Source organism: Stomoxys calcitrans, chromosome 5 (genome assembly GCF_963082655.1).
Source record: "Stomoxys calcitrans chromosome 5, idStoCalc2.1, whole genome shotgun sequence".
In the NCBI taxonomy this organism is placed as follows: Eukaryota; Metazoa; Arthropoda; class Insecta; order Diptera; family Muscidae; genus Stomoxys; species Stomoxys calcitrans.
Window position 1 is genome coordinate 80,052,020 of NC_081556.1, and position 17,621 is coordinate 80,069,640.

Here is a 17,621-nt window from a genome sequence, read left to right on the forward strand (position 1 = left end):
GCCCGAATTTTGCCTTTCCTTACTGGTTTTAATACCTTTTTTTGGGTAGGATGGGGGCGGCGATTGTCCTCTGACACGTCCTTTCATTTGAAAAGAATATATTCTCGTTCGTCCTACATGACAATTTGGTGCTGTTTTTGTTGGGAGAAGAGCGTCGGTCCCCCCGACGCTAAGGCCAAAAGATTTTACATTTCTGGCTGTACGGCAGGATATAGAATAGATACTTGAATCCTTATATCAACATAAGATTCGAAATCTAATGTCATAGACCTTTCGTTAAATTCCCATAGTATCCCGATCGAACAACACGTCCTATTGAAGGGTATTTAGTGGGTGCGTCGGTCCCAGATTCGGTCCCAAATGTGTATATCAGATTCGTAGTCAACTCTCAACGAACTTTCATTTTATATCCATTTAGTGACGTTGGACATTTATGTCCGTTTAGGGGATTTTTGGGTTTGGAGAGGCCCCGTAGAAACTTTGGACCAAATTCTTGTAACAGATGTGTACTCAACTTCCAGCCATATTGTACCAACCGGTAAATATGTTCTGTTGAGGGGTTTTTGGGGGGTTGGGGCGCTTCAAAATCCAAGGATTAAATGAAAACATGTCCGTACGGGTGGGTTTTAGGATGGGGCGCCCATCCAGGTTATTTGACCCCAAAATTTTATACCAATTTCATGTTAAATCGCTGCACCCATTTTCGAGATCTGGCGTTTTGGAAAAGTGGCGTAAGGGGGATATCCGCCCCCTTCGGATATCCAAAACTGTAGCACACAATTTTCACCGGGGCTCAAACTCTACCATCTGTGAAAATTTCATGAAAATGGGTTCAGACGTTTTTGAGTCTATACGGAACAGACAAACAGACTAACAAACAAACAAAACGCAACAATTTCATTTTTATACCCCCCAACATAGGGTGGGGGTATACTAATTTCGTCATTCTGTTTGTAACTCCTCGAAATATTCGTCTAAGACCCCATAAAGTAAATATATTCTTGATCGTCATGTCGAACTAGCCATGTCCTTCCGTCTGTCTGTCGAAAGCACGCTAACTTTCGAAGAATTAAAGCTAGCTGCTTGAAATTTTGCACAAATGCTTCTTATTAGTGTAGGTCGGTTGGGATTGTAAGTGGGCTATATTGGTCCACGTTTTGATATAGCTGCCATATAAACCGATCTGGGATCTTGATCCGATTTCACTGAAATTTTGCACATAGTGTTTTGGTATCACTTCCAACAACTATGTTTAGTATGATTCAAATCGGATCATAATTTTGTATAGTTGCCACATAAACCGATCTTGGATCTTGACTTCTTGAGCCGCGGGAGGGCGCAATTCTCATCCGATTTGGTTGAAATTATGCATGAGGTGTTTTGTTATGACTTCCAATAACTGTCCTAAGTATGGCGCAAATCGGAACATAACCTGATATAGCTGCCATATAAACCGATCTATGATCTTGACTTCTTCAGCTTCTAGGGGCGCAATTTTCATCCGATTTGGCAGAAATTTTGTTCAACGGCTTCTCTCATGACCTTCAACATACGTGTTCAATATGGTCTGAATCAATCAATAGCTTGATACAACTCCCACATAAACCGATCTCCCAATTTTGCTTCTTGAGCCCCTACAAGGCGCAATCTTATCAGAATGAACTGAAATATTACACAATGACTTCTATTGGGTTGCCCAAAAAGTAATTGCGGATTTTTCATATAGTCGGCGTTGACAAATTTTTTCACAGCTTGTGACTCTGTAATTGCATTCTTTCTTCTGTCAGTTATCAGCTGTTACTTTTAGTTTGCTTTAGAAAAAAAGTTTAAAAAAAGTATATTTGATTAAAGTTCATTCTAAGTTTTAATAAAAATGCATTTACTTTCTTTTAAAAAATCCGCAATTACTTTTTGGGCAACAATGTTCAGCATTCAATTCATTTATGGTGCGAATCGGACTATAGCTGATATAGCTCCAGTAGCATAACGGTTCTTATTCATTATTCTTTGATTGCCTAAAAAGAGATACCGCGCAAAAGACTCGACAAATGCGATCCATGGTGGAGGGTATATAAAATTTGGTCCGGCCGAACTAGGCTCGCTTTTACTTGTTTTAATTTCAGTTATTTTAATCTAAAACCTGAATTTAAATGAAAGATAAAGTAATATTTGATCTTAAGCTTGTGCTCATACATAAATGTTTGCATTTATCCATCCTTAATGCTCTTAGGTATTGGTATACATATTAACAAATAAAACAAATTTTTAACATTAGCAATTGGATGCATTGCATTTACAATTTACTATTGCCCACTAAAGTTTCGCGCACCAATTTAACGGCATACTTAGCCGTTCCTGGCGCTGTAGTAACTCCATAACCACCATGGCCGTAGTTATGGACTATCTTAACGGGGCGACCATCCTGGGATCGATGAACAATGTCAGTTTCTACCCGAACAATGGAACGATGTGGACGTAGACCGACCATCTCACGAACAACTTCGGCATTTTTAAGGCTGGGTAACATGTTGTAGCAGCGTTCTTTAATGGCCATTGTGTCATATTTACATACTTCAGTGTTGTAGCTATCGTACTGACGACAACCGCCCAGAGTAACGGTCTCGAAACCGGGTACAATATAGGTGTCGTAGTCTCCATAGAAGGCAGTCTTTATCCAAGGAGCACGAACTTTTAAGATTTGCCCTCTTATGGGAACCAATTGCTGATCGCTGCACAATTCTTTGGCACCCATGCCAGTACAATTGACTACAACATCGTAATTTTCGGGCAAGTTCTTTAGTGAATTCACATGGTGGTACATAACAATACCGCCGGCATCTTTAAATCTAAAATTTTGGAGAAAACAGATAAAAGATAAAATGGAAATTAAATAAATTATATGAAACGCCGTTTAGACTGTTCTATAAATCCGGATTTTATGGCTCGATCATCTGTTTTCCCTTTATAAAATCAGCTGACGTGAGCCTCCTTAAACCCGGATTTATGAACCAGTGTAAGAGGGGTTTGAGAAGTGTAGAGACAAAAAAAGATGGTGTTATTGGTATTTCAGACTTCGGCAAAGAATGATTCTGAAAGGTTGACTTTCTTTAAATTTGCTTCTGCAATCTTCATCGATTTTTTGATACCTACTTTTTGGTGGCATAAGGTAAAAACAATCGGCTCTCGGTTATACAAGTGGTAAAGAATGATCCATATTTCCAATTTCCTTGGCATAATTTCAACTCTTCTTCTGTGGCTTGTCTATAAATCGGCAGCAATTTCTCAATAAAATGATTCTAAAAAAAGAAAAAAAAAAATATTGCAAGTATTAAAAATAGATTCAATAAGGATTGAAATATTTGTCTTGTTTCTATGATGAACGTTAAGTTAAAAAGCGATAACAGAAAAAAGAACAATTTTGGGTAATCTGTAGCCGCTTTAAGTGGTAATCGTCTTCGATAAAATCAGATGTTTTGCTTAAGGAATAGAAAATCCTTTACTAAACTACGGAAAATTATTTGCTGTTTATTTTAACTATGTAAAATAAAACAATATTTTCAGTGACCCTGGAGTATTTTTCTTTTGAATTTTTCTTAAACATTTCGGGTACCGGTGCTCAATCAATTAATAAGAGTGCTTAGGTTAGGTTAGGTTAGGTATAAGTGGCAGTCTGCCATCAGACTCACTTAGACGTTTTCGTCCATTGTGATAGCACAGGACAAGAAGAAGGAAGATGCCTTCTAGTTCCTACCGTTGGACCATCCAGATCGGTTTAAAAAGCCCAATAACTTGTGTTTGTTAGTGCACCAACCATTCCTCCAAACACCCAGGGTTCCTGGAAAGAACCACATCAAATCCCCCAGCCATCAGGATGGCCTTTAGTGCCACCGAAGCGGCCTTACAATGGTGGATATTTATGTAGAAACTGGTCCATAGTCAGGATTCAGAACTTCCACCACTGAATCTTAACTATGGTCCGGGTAAGAGTGCTTTTCGTAACATGAAAGAATTCAAAAAAAAATCAGCAAAAGATTTATACAAATATGTTGGTATTGACAACATTTTTCCTTAATAGTTGAAAAAATTATTTTTTAAGATTTTTCATCTTTTTAAATTAAAGTAAGAAGAATAAGAGAATAACACAAACGTTAGCGGAAACGATTTTTTGTCGATAAAATTAGGTAAAGTATTTTCATTAAGAGTTACAGAATCGCAGAACAATTTCTTATTCTAACGTCAATTTTATATCAGTTCAAATAGAAAGAAAACTTCGTAATGTAGTCTAAAGTGGAAGGAATGGACTATTAGGCAGATTTTTGAGCGATCTGCAACAAGTGGCCGAGCGCGATGAAAGATTGTGGCCAGAAAATTCGACAAGAATCGAAGCCATAAATTTTCTACAATGAAAACGCTGGGTCAGCAAATCACTATTATTAATACTGTGCCTCAAAAACGGAGCAGTTCTTTTGTCAGGGAATCCACATGCTCAAAACAAGTTGTGGCTAATGATAGACAACAGTTTGAATAATATATAGTCGGACCTCGCCTATATGGGATGCTTGAGGCATTACGGATCACTCGATTTTCTCGTATAATGGATTTATATATTTTAACAAACGGAATGACTAGTCTTGTATACCCTCATCACATGGTGGAGAATATAAAAAGGCACCTTTTCTGAGTTTAAGACGGTAAATCGGGAGATCGGACTATATTTTTTTAAGCTCCCCATATATACCGATCTCCCGATTTACCGTCTCATATCCTCAATGGTAAAATGGATTTCGGATGTATGTACATATATTATCCGTCATTTCTGTATCGGAAACAGGAGTAGATAAAGTTTCCCAAAATTACATTTAAGGCTACATAATACATCCTGGTTCATCCGCTTAATTAAATTAAATTAATTTTGCGTCTAAAAGAGACCTACAGTAACAGGGGTTAGTTTAGTATCGTCTCTCAGACAAATTTTCTTAGAAAGCGAAAAAAATATTTTTTCCATTTTAAAAAAATATTTGTTGAGTTAACCAAGCTTTTTAGTTGGCTTTATAAATAACGGAAAGTTTGTTACAATCTAAAAAGTTCTTGCCTGACCCCTTTTCCAATAACTAACGTTTAGCATAGCGAGACCCACAGCATAGGGGGTATATTCGTTTGGTCATTCCCTTTGCAACACATCGAAATGTATATTTCCCACACTACAAACTATATATAATGTGTATTATTTATTTTTGATCTTCGTAAAAGTCGATTTAACGATTTCTGTGTGTCTGTCTGTCCGTCTTTCAGTTGTAACCACACTAGAGCCTTCAAAAATTGAGCTGAGAATTTAACACAGATTCGTAAGGGGTTTAGTTCTTGAACGGGCCAAATCGGACAATAAACACATTTGGATATAGTTCCCATGTAGATCGATCTGCCGATATAAAGCCTTTAACCTATAACAACTGCATATCTTATCAGATTCCGCTTAAATTTGGAGTAGTGGTTTTGATGTTTTTCTCATATTTTGCCTTTATATATCTCTCGTGTGCAGAAAAGTAGTGCAAAAGTATTTTAAACAAGGAAATGCCGCATGCTTTAATGCTTCATACATGTTTGATGCTTATGACGCATGTGGCTGTGTATTGTTTACTGTAAGCCTTTTTGGTAGGTCATAAAACGCAAGTGTGCTCAAAATTATTTTACAAACAGCGTGTACACTAAAAAAGAACAATAAAAGGTCTGTGACCTTAACCTTTTTTCTCGTTTTCTTTCCAAAAATCTTCTATTTAATTTTATTTCATCTAAAAAACCCTTCATTAATTAAGAAGCAGTCATTTTTTATCAAACAACAGTAAGCCTGCTGTTCTGAAATTGCTGAACTACTGCCGTCATTGCAGCAACATTAACAACCAACAGTCAGCAGACAGTGTTTGCTAGTTTCAGCAGTCTTTTGTTATGAGTGTATATTTGGGAGTAGGCATGATCTCTTTGTATGCTAAAATTGTAATTCTTAAATGGGCCAAATGGCTTCGATTACATGTTTGAATAAATAAATCTATAGCTGTCATACAGATCGATCTACCCATATGAGACTTAAGTCCATAACACCAGCATTTCTTGTCCCATTATGCTTAAATTTAAAACAGCGAGTTTTAATATGCAACCGTTCCGAATATGGTATATATCATACAATATTTAGATATAGCTGCCATGTAGATCGATCTGCCGATTTGTAGTCTCACGCCTATATGAGCCCGCTTTCGCTGAAACGTGGAACAGTGATTTGTACTAGGATTCCTCATATGCTTACTAAATAAGATCCATATCCATATTTAGGTATAGTTGGTATAAAGACCAATCTGCCGATTTCGGGTCTTAGGTCATAGGGTCATAACAGCCGCACTTAATGCCCCAATTCACTGAAACTTGGAATAATGAGTTGCACTAGGGTCACCGATATGCGAACCAAATATGGTCAAGATCGAATAAATTTTGTAGTTGCCATTGAACTATCTTCCGTTTCAGGGTTTTGAGCCCATAGAAGGTACATTTTTGACCCAATTTTGCTGAAATTTGGTACATTGAGCTGTATTTATGCCAGTTAAGGTCGCGATCAGATTATATATAGATATAACTGCCATTTAGATCGATCTTCCGGTAGAGGGTGTTGAACCCATAGAAGGCACATTTGTTTTCCAATTTTTCTAAAGTTGTAAAGATCCCTCAATTTTCCTGCCAAATATGGTCCCGATCAGACTATATAAAGATATAGCTGCCAAATGACACAACCCCGACACACTTTACGCATGTAAATACATTATTAGATTTGTTTCTAGTAAACTCTCCTCAGAAATGCCTTCGATATGACCAACTTTCTACAGCTCTTTTTTTCCGGACACGACATGATATTTCTCGGGTACGATTTTGATTTATCTTATACCGAAGAGACCATCGCATAGAGAGATTATGCGATTATGATATTAATGAAATAGTTTGGAACGATGACTACCTTATTAATGGAGTGAATTGTAAAATCTCATTTATTGAATCTAATATTGAGATATTGTTTAATAAGCATATACCCATTACGACCAGAGAACTGAGGCCCAAACAGAAGCCGCGGATGAATAGTGAAATCGTCGAACTTATAACGGAAAGAGACGTAGCATATAGGCTATGGAAACTCTACAATACTGGACGTCTTAGAAAAATATATAAGGTTTTAAGAACAGAAGTAGTGAGAGGCACGAGGAACTCGAAAACCAATTTTTATAAAGAGAGATTTGAGTCTGCCTTAGGATCTAAACAAAAATGGTATAAAATACGGAAAACCGGATAAGGCAAATCGAGGAATGTGTTCCCATATCCCTGCGACCTTGATGATCTTATCAAAGGTTCACTAATTCAGATATTTATGCTTCTAGTGTTGATACATATCGTGAATATTTTGCTGCTGAATTGCAATGAATGCCGGCCCCAATTTAGATTTTGGATTCCAGGCAGTGACCTAGTGTGATGTTTTCCAAGCCATTAATGGCATAAAATCGTCATCCTCTGGACTGGACAACCATGATCCATGATTTCTAAAGATAATAATACCACATATTCTTCCGTATGTTACTCATTTATTCAATCATGTCTTAATGACATCTACCTTCTCAAGGAGCTGGAAAATGGCGAGGATTATACGAGTACCAATTCCCAAGAGGAGAGGTGAATATAGGCCAATGGCAATATTGTCAATTCCAGAAAACTGGTCTCGAAAGTGGGTGTCAATTTCATGCTCTACGTCCGGTTTGGGGTATGCACCCTAAAAACTATAAATATCAAGCTCCAATCTCTTTAAGATCCAAATTGCCATGGTGAGCAAATTCGTCCTATTTGGGGGTTGTTATGGGGGTGAGACTTCCCCTAGACAGTTGATCTCTAATGTTGAAATCACATTCATAATCTACTCCCAAATACTTTTCATTTGAGCCCCATAACTCCATAGTCGACAAACATGTCCGGTTTGGAGGGTGTTTTGGGGGATGACTTGGCCCCGAAAATGTATCTAAGATTCGTGTTATACTATAAAGTACCTCTTAATTGAGCCCCATATAGCAATGGTCAGCAAATACGACCTATTTGGGTGGTATTATGGGGGTGGGGCGGCCCCACAAACACTTGGTCCGACATTTGATATCAAATTCGTATTCTTCTCTCAAGTACCTTTTATTTGAGCCCCATATTGCCAGGGTTAGTAAATTTTTATATGTGTACCTATTTGGACCTAACCGGTTTAAGTAGTATTTTGACAAAATTTACGAACAGGGGATAAAAATGACCGGTAGGTCTATTTAAGTATAACGCATACGCATTTCCGTTAAAGAAAATTTTACAAATAAAATAATGTGTTTAACATAAAGTTTACATCAATTTAAAACAAAAGCTACATACATTTTTGAGAAAAAAAATGTTTGTATGATTGGTTGGTCTTTCCAGTGATAAGAAATAACTTAGCATTCTGTAGAGCCAAATTTCGGATACCCATCGGTCAGGACTAGATGACAAGTGTTCAAATACCTTACATTTGAATCAGATATTGTCCCAATCTACCAAAGTCGTTTTGGGTTGGGCCGTTCACCGAATAGCTTAACCCCAAACTAACCGCCAGATTCGTATTTTGAGTTATTATAAGGGTACAAACAAAAATAAGCTTAAATCGGTTAAACCATCTTCGATAACCGGCATTTTTTAGTCAACAAATAAGCACAAAATATGCAAACGATGTGCATAATATGCAAAAGATATGCAAACATTTCTTAGCGTTTTCTAAACCTACATTCGATGAAACGAATTTCTGTGTTTTCAAATTTTTTTTCCGATGATCCAGAAAATATATGCATTTCCATATGTATCCGCTCTCTAGTTATGAATTCCAACAACTGTGCCAAGTATGGTCGGTTCAAAACTTGATATAGCTGCCATATAAAAGGCAGCTATGATTTTAATTTTTGGGCCTTCTGGAGGGCGAAATTTTTATCCGATTTGGCTAACATTTTTTTCAAAAAATTCTCCTATGACCTTCTATATTCATGCGAAATATGGTCTGAATCGGTATACTACCCAAATAAACCGATTCTACTTCTTGAGCCCCTATAGGGTTCAATTCTTCGGTGAAAATGTACCATGTATGAATCCAAAGAAGACAGCTATGTTCAAATAAAACATTTCATTTGGCTTCTTAGACTTTTGCAACCAAACGTTAGAATATTCACATTCCGAAAATATGTTTAATTTTGAGTGGAATATTTTAGCCTTTTCCTTTATAATTGAGCCTGTAATTGCAGGTCCCTCAAATCGATCTGAATTTTCTAAATCTTCCTTAAGTTCTTCTGCGTTTTATAAGGCTTTCGGTTTTGAAACCCACAAACAGAGTCAGTTTCTGCACAAAAAAGAAAAAGAGAACGAGCGAATTCCAATTTTCAATTTTTAAGATTTAGTCGTAGAGTGTACTTATAATCCCGGATAATAGATGTAATCGTGAATAATCGAAGTAATACAAAATTTCAAAAAATCTTTAATAAAGGTTCTACTGTATCAATTCATACTTCTTATTATGCAAGAATCAACATTATTAACTTATATGTATATAAGTTATCTTATCATTCTTATAAAATATTCTTGGAAGTTTAAAGCCATATAGTTGATTCCATCTGATTTCCCGTTAACAACATAAATCAATAAATCAAAAATAATTTCACATTATAAAAGTAATTAGGATCATAATTGAAGTGTATGATTATAAACAAACATTATAAAAACCTAAGAAAGAGAGATGTGGCAGAAACCACTTTAAAATACTAAATGATGTTTATCACATTCAGAGAGCAAAGCAAACATACATACATACATATGAATATATATATTATGGAGCGAGGTGGTCCGGTGCCCTTCGTTACACACTTAAAATGACTTGTTGCAAAAGGATAGTTTTTCAAATATTTTTAGGTGAACATAGGATTAAGGCTTTTTACTAAGCCATTGGTTTTGCTAATATCCACTTCAACAACGTTTTTTTATCTTCTTTCAAAATCATGTCAATCACAACACTAAGGGTCACAGGTATTTCCTTTGTTAGCTTTATCCTAAATTTTGGTGCAACATTGCAACCTTTACGTTTAGGTTTTTTTGACCCTTAATTACAAAATCACATTTTTATACCCTCCACCATAAGATGGGGGGTATACTAATTTCGTCATTCTGTTTGTAACTACTCGAAATATTCGTCTGAGACCCCATAAAGTATATATATTCTTGATCGTCGTGACATTTTATGTCGATCTAGCCATGTCCGTCCGTCTGTCCGTCCGTCCGTCCGTCCGTCCGTCCGTCCGTCTGTCTGTCGAAAGCACGCTAACTTCCGAAGGAGTAAAGCTAGCCGCTTGAAATTTTGCACAAATACTTCTTATTAGTGTAGGTCGGTTGGTATTGTAAATGGGCCATATCGGTCCATGTTTTGATATAGCTGCCATATAAACCGATCTTGGGTCTTGACTTCTTGAGCCTCTAGAGTGCGCAATTCTTATCCGATTGGAATGAAATTTTGCACGACGTGTTTTGTTATGATATCCAACAACTGTGCCAAGTATAGTTCAAATCGGTTCATAACCTGATATAGCTGCCATATAAACCGATCTTGGGTCTTGACTTCTTGAGCCTCTAGCGTGCGCAATTCTTATCCGATCAGAATGAAATTTTGCACGACGTGTTTTGTTATGATATCTAACAACTGTGTCAAGTATGGTTCAAATCGGTCTATAACCTGATATAGCTGCCATATAAACCGGTCTTGGGTCTTGACTTCTTGAGCCTCTAGAGTGCGCAATTCTTATCCGATTGGAATGGAATTTCGCACGACGTGTTTTGTTATTATATCCAACAACTGTGCCAAGTATGGTTCAAATTGGCCCATAACCTGATATAGCTGCCATATAAACCGATCTTGGGTCTTGACTTCTTGAGCCTCTACAGTGCGCAATTCTTATCCGATTGGAATGGAATTTCGCACGACGTGTTTTGTTATGATACCCAACAACTGTGCCAAGTATGGTTCAAATCGGTTCATAACCTGATATAGCTGTCATATAAACCGATCTTGGGGCTTGACTTCTTGAGCCTCTAGAGGGCACAACTCTTATCCGATTTGAATGAATTTTTGCACGAAGTATTTCGTTATGATATCTAACAACTGTGCCAAGTATGGTTGAAATCGGTCCATAACCTGATATAGCTGTCATATAAACAGATCTGGGGATTTGACTTCTTGAGCTTCTGGAGGGCGCAATTCCTATCCGATTTGGCTAAAATTTGCATGACGTATTTTATTTTTACTTTCAACAACTGTGTCAAATAAGGTTCAAATCGGTTCATAACCTGATATAGCTGCCATATAAACCGATCTGGGATCTCTACTTCTTGACCCCTAGAGGTCGCTATTGTTATCCGATATGCCTGAAATTTTGTACAACGGATCCTCTCATGACCATCAACAAACGTGTTTATTGTGGTCTGAATCGGTCTATAGCCCGATACAGATCCCATATAAATCGTTCTCTCTATTTTACTTCGTGAGCCCCAATGGGCGCAATTTTCATACGAATTGGCTGAAATTTTACACAGGTCTCCAACATATAATTTAATTGTGGTCCGAACCGGACCATATCTTGTTATTCTTGAATTTTGGCCCATATTCTCCGGATTAGTCTACATGTCCTATTGGAGAGATTTTTCAGGGTGGGAGACCTCCGAGATATTTGTTCCCTTTTTTGTGTATCAGATTCGCACTGTGCTCGAAAAGATCTTTCATGTATGCAAGTTTCAATTGTTCCGCACGAGTTCTTTTTCGGGGCTAGGGGTGCTCCAGATTTTTTGTCCCCAATATTAGTATCAGATTCATAGTGTACTTCCAACTACTTTTCATTTGAGTTCCATATTGTCCCGTCAGTTTAGGGTTTTTTGGTAGATGGGCGACCCCCACAATACTTGATCCATTAAATTTAAGATGAACATTCCCTTCTGATTAAAGTTTAAGCTCAATGATGAGGGGTCTCCCTTGGTATGCCGATTCGGAACGACATGCCTAAGCGACACCACTTGTTAGAGAAGTTTTATGATGGCAAGATACCTCACAAAAGTTGCCAGCTTTAGTATGGGGTTAAACCACCACTGAAAATTTTTCTGATGTTCACGCCAGGATTTAAACTCAGGCGTTTTGCGTCAGAGCCGAACATGCTAACCTATCAGCCACTGTAGCCTTCAAATACTTAATCACAGACATTAATATCAGATTCGTACTCAGCTTCCAAATACCTTTCATTTGATACCCACATTGTCCCAAATCCGGAGAATTCTTAAGGTGTTGGGCCGTCCCTGATATCTAGGGTCACATTTCTAGTTTGTTTATTGTCCTAAACATTTGACACTCACATTGTCCCAAATGCTGTTTACTTGAGTTCCAAATTGTCCTTGTCAGTTTAGGGGTTTTTTTAAGGAGATGGGCGGTCCCTTGGATACTTTATATCAGACATTAATATCAGATTCGTATTCTTCTTGCAAATAACTTTCATTGGATACTTATTTTGTTCTAATCATTTAATACCCACATTGTTCCAAATCGGGAGAATTCATAACCAAATCCCGCCCCAGATATCTAGGGTTAAATTTTTACATGAGATTCGTAAGCGACTTCCAAATACCTTTCATTCGATATCGATATTGTCCCAATAGGTGTACATGGCCATTTGAAGTTGTTTTTGAAGTGTGAGACGGCCTCCCATGTACTGGTCGCCAATATTTATATCAGATTCGTACAATTCTTTTAAATACCTCCCATTTGATTTATAATATGTCCCAATTGGTAAACTTAAACCCCGTTTACACTGCTTTTTAAATCCGGATTAAAGGCTCTCGTCAGCTGATTTTATAAAGGGAAAACAGATGATGGGACCAACCATCTGTTTAGCCCCAATTGCTGACTTCTATTTCATTTAAAAATAAGATCACATTTGTCGAGTTCTTTGCTCGCTATCGGACCATTAATGAAATGAATGCTGAACATTGCAGAAGTCATTGTGTAATATTTCAGTCCATTCGGATAAGAATTGCGCATTGTATGAGCTCAAGAAGCAAAATCGCGAGATCGGTTTATATGAAAGTTGTATCAAGCTATGGATCGATTCAGAACATATTAGACACGTATGTTGAAGGTCATGAGAGAAGCCGTTGTACAAAATTTGTTCTAAATCGGATGAGAATTGCGCCCTCTAGAGGCTCATGAAATCTATATCCCAGATCGGTTTATATGGCAGCTATACCAGGTAATTTATCGCTGTTTTTTGAAAGTCATATCAAAACACCTCATGCAAAATTTCAGCCAAATCGGATGAGAATTGCGCCCTCCAGCGGTTCAAGAAGTCTTGATCCAAGATCGGTTTATATGGCAGCTATATTAGGTTATGAACCGATTTGGACCACGCTTAGCACCCTCTAGAGGCTGAAGAAGTAAAGACCCAAGATCGGTTTATATGGCAGCTATACCAGGTTATGTACCGATTTGAACCATATATATCACAGTTGTTGGAAGTGATACCAAAACACCGCGTGCAAAATTTCTGTCAAATCGGTAGAGAATTGCGCCCTGAAGAAGTCAAGACCCAAAATCGATTTATATAGCAGCTATATCAAAACGTGGTCCGATTTGGTCCATTTACAATCCCAACCGACCTACACTAATAAAAATTATTTGTGCAAAATTTCAAGCACCAAGCTTTACTCCTTCGAATGTTAGCGTGCTTTCGACAGACAGACGGATGAACATGGCTATATCGACATAGAATGTCATGATGATCAAGAATATATATAGTTTATGGGGTCTTAGACCCAAATTTCGAGGTGTTACAAACTGAATGACGAAATTAGTACACCCCCATCCATCATCATGGTGGAGGGTATAAAAAAAACCTTTTATTATCAGTAGCCCCTAATATCATAACCAGTGCCAAAACAAAACAGATCTATTTTTCAAAATTCAAAAAAAAAATTGAATAGCCTTAATTCGACTTTGATTTGTTGCTATAATATTATCAATAGCCCCTAATATCCTAAGCCCATATAACGATTTGGTAATTTGGTAAAATTTACACAAAAAATTGATATTTAATTGGTCTGTTTGGCACAACTTATCTCGACAACAAAATCAATTAATGGGTAGTAATCATAATGAAAAGTGAAATCTTATCACAAATCCCAATAACATTATAGCTACATACATATGTACGAGCTTGTCGTTATAAATGTTCTAATTGCACTGGTATGTAGGTATGTGTGTGTTTGCGAATACTCACTCGAACAATTGAGGGAGATGTACTGGAGAATATATAGCCCGATAACTGACAAACGCCGGCTAAGGCAGCTTCTTTGGAGCGGCGCAAATCGTCCCAATAATAAAAGGCATCGCTCATCCATTGTCTGGCAAAAGGAAAGAAAATTAAGTTTAACCACTGGCCACTTTATATATTCCTAGTACTCACTGTGTTATTTCAGGTGTTGGACCCATAAAACTGGTACCCGGACGAAAAATTCCAGCAGCTACATAACTGGTGGTGTCTTCATTGAAACGATCTGCTAATATCGTAACTTTGGCGTTGGGAAAATTCTCTTGTAATTCAAGAGCGGTTGTCAAACCGATTATGCCGCTACCCACAATACCGAAATGCATATCGATAGTCACAAATTCAGATATCGATGTGTTTGTATTTAAGAAGCGCCAGCAAATGAACTCACCGTATTTGTGTTGACAAAACGTTTAACTACTCGGCCACTGACGTTTTCTTATTTATATGCCCATACATTGCTACAAACCTATACCCACCCGTATGCTCATATCTCTGCTGTGTACATTTAATGAGCGAAAGCCTTATCAATTATAAAAAAAAGACTTTTTCTTCAGTGCACTTTGGGCACCCTCAGTGAGAGGAACATGGTGTAGAAAAAAATCTTTTATTGAGAAGCTTTTTTTTATAGAACTAAAAAAGCTTTTCAAAACGCTTTAAGGGGCTAAACGAGGTTGGAGTGACAATTTTCGTCAGCAATTGTCACCTATTGGCACAAGCTCAATATTTCCTAAATGTTTTAGTGCCTACTCGTAGAATAGAACATAGTATGAAATGTTGTAGCGGTAATAGGAACGATTATATTCCAATTTTTATAGGAAGCAAGCCGCATATTGGACTAAGTAGTGCATAACTATCAGCATAGCTACTTCTATCCCAGCAAACTACCTAACAATTAGCTGCGCAAAGAGCTGCTAAAGATTGTAATGACGAATTATCGGCTGAAATGTGGGGGTGAGAGGAAACGCCGTTTCAGATGTTTTGGACCAGGACATCTATAGTGGGAATGCAAGGACCCGATAAAAAAGGAATGGGACTATTCTTTAAATGCGGCAAGATTGGACACAAGATGAATGAATGATGTATATGTTCGAACAGTGTAAAAGGCCCAACGGAACGAAGATGTAAAGTAAACACATAACAGGCTTACTGAGTATGTACGTCCTGTACATGATCTATTGGGTTACCCAAAAAGTAATTGCGGATTTTTTAAAAGAAAGTAAATGCATTTTTAATAAAACTTAGAATGAACTTTAATCAAATATACTTTTTTTTACACTTTTTTTCTAAAGCAAGCTAAAAGTAACAGCTGATAACTGACAGAAGAAAGAATGCAATTACAGAGTCACAAGCTGTGAAAAAATTTGTCAACGCCGACTATATGAAAAATCCACAATTACTTTTTGGGCAACTCAATACTATCGCAAATAGGCGCAAAATAAAGTGCCGACAACATAGTTATAAGCGAACAATATGAAGGAAGAAATCAAGGGTCTTAGTTTGAGGATCCCACGAAGACAGCTGCTATCTGGATCAGCGATAATGGAAACAAATTCACCTGGAGAAGACACATAGAGAAACTTGATGAGATCGAAGACACTTTGCGAAGAATAGACGGGCATTACATTGTAGGTGGCGATTTCAACTCTCGAGCGATAAAATGGGTAATGCCAACGATTAACTTAACAGAAAGACGATTTCGAAAAGTGAGAGGAATTAAGAGAAGACATAAACCGAAACCCATGGGGACTCGGATACAAAATTGTGATGGACAAACTCTCCACACAAAGCCCTACAGCGGTGATGGGCGGAAGAAAATTAGAAAATAAAGTCCACACACTCCTCCCCAGGCTGTAGAGAATATGAAGTGCATAAAAAGCCCACTAACAACATAAGACCGTTTACAATAGAGAAGCTAAGGGATGCGGAATTTCTTCTGAGAATGTTTAACTGGTGGCTAATTGAAGGTGTTGAAGAGACAAAAGCTGGTGCTCATAAGATGATATATAGGCCCTGTGTGCTGGATATCGCAGGCAAGCCTTAAGAGCAACATAAAAAGCCACGGCTCCAGAATCCATAATTGAAGGAGATGGGCTCTCAATGAGACAGCTTGGCTTTCGGACAGAAATGTCCACGATCAGAGCTCTTAGGCCATACTGCATGTGGAGAACGTATTCAATAGCCTCTGATGGTCTGACATCCTCCATGCACTCAGAGAGCACTGTAATATCACGGCTTACGAGTATCTATTGAGAATAATGATAGGATACTTGTAAAATAGGGTACTTATCTATAACTCCTGCTGGCGGAGATCCGGGTGATCATGGAATGCGTGAAGTGGTGTGGTGCTAACGCGAGGACGTCGAGTATGAACATCTAGCAAATTTTGCCCATGAACATTCCACTAAGGAACAGGGGCTAACTTCTCACATATCAATGAGCGCAGTTCGATTCAAGTCTTTTCAGCTCAATGATAAGGGGCCTCCTTTTTATAGCCGAGTCCGAACGGCGTGCCGCAGTGCGACACCTCTTTCGAGAGAAGTTTTACATGGCATAGTACCTCACAAATGTTGCCAGCATTAGGAGGGAAAAATCACCGTTGAACATTTTTTTCTGATGGTCTCGTCAGGATTCGAACCCAGGCGTTCAGCGTCATAGGCGAACGTGCTAAACTCTGCGCTACGGTGGCCTCCAAATCTTTATCATCTTTACCGACAGTAAAATTGCCATAAGCGCCATAACAACCAGGACGGTAAGGTCACGAACGGTCTTGCAGTGTAAGAAGGAGATTAACGTCTTCTCTGAGGATGGCAAACTCCGCATCGTTTGGGTGCCGAGCCATAACGGAGTTAGGGGAAATGAAAGGGCAGACGATTTGGCGGTGATGGCCAGAGGACTGCCGTCAATAAACTTGGTTAACCCGATGCCTTTTGGGGCCGACGCAGTCCGAGTTAAGGGAGTGGGTGACGAATGCGCATGCAACATTGTGGAACAGCGAAACGGTCGGTAGGACGGCAAAAATCCTATGGGGGGATCCAGATCGTGAGAAGACGAGGCTATTACTGAAAGGAAGTAAAAAGGAGGTCAGTATAGCTATTGGTATCATAACGGGACACATAGGACTACGAGCTCACGTATATAAAATCGTTGCGGCAAGTGATAGCATGTATAGGACATGCGGGGAAGATGGTGAGACGT

General features: G+C 38.1%; 1 protein-coding gene across 1 annotated transcript; it reads right to left on the bottom strand.

Moving 5' to 3' along the window:
* Nucleotides 1-2,166: 2,166 nt before the first annotated feature.
* LOC106080678 (D-aspartate oxidase) lies at nucleotides 2,167-14,922 on the bottom strand. Its single transcript, XM_013242136.2, has 4 exons — nucleotides 14,562-14,922; nucleotides 14,376-14,499; nucleotides 3,151-3,296; nucleotides 2,167-2,846 (listed from the first exon to the last, which is right to left on the bottom strand). The coding sequence occupies exons 1-4, from the start codon at nucleotides 14,747-14,749 to the stop codon at nucleotides 2,294-2,296; spliced, it is 1,011 nt and encodes a 336-aa protein (XP_013097590.1). The 5' UTR covers nucleotides 14,750-14,922; the 3' UTR covers nucleotides 2,167-2,293.
* Between the last annotated feature and the right edge of the window lie 2,699 nt (nucleotides 14,923-17,621).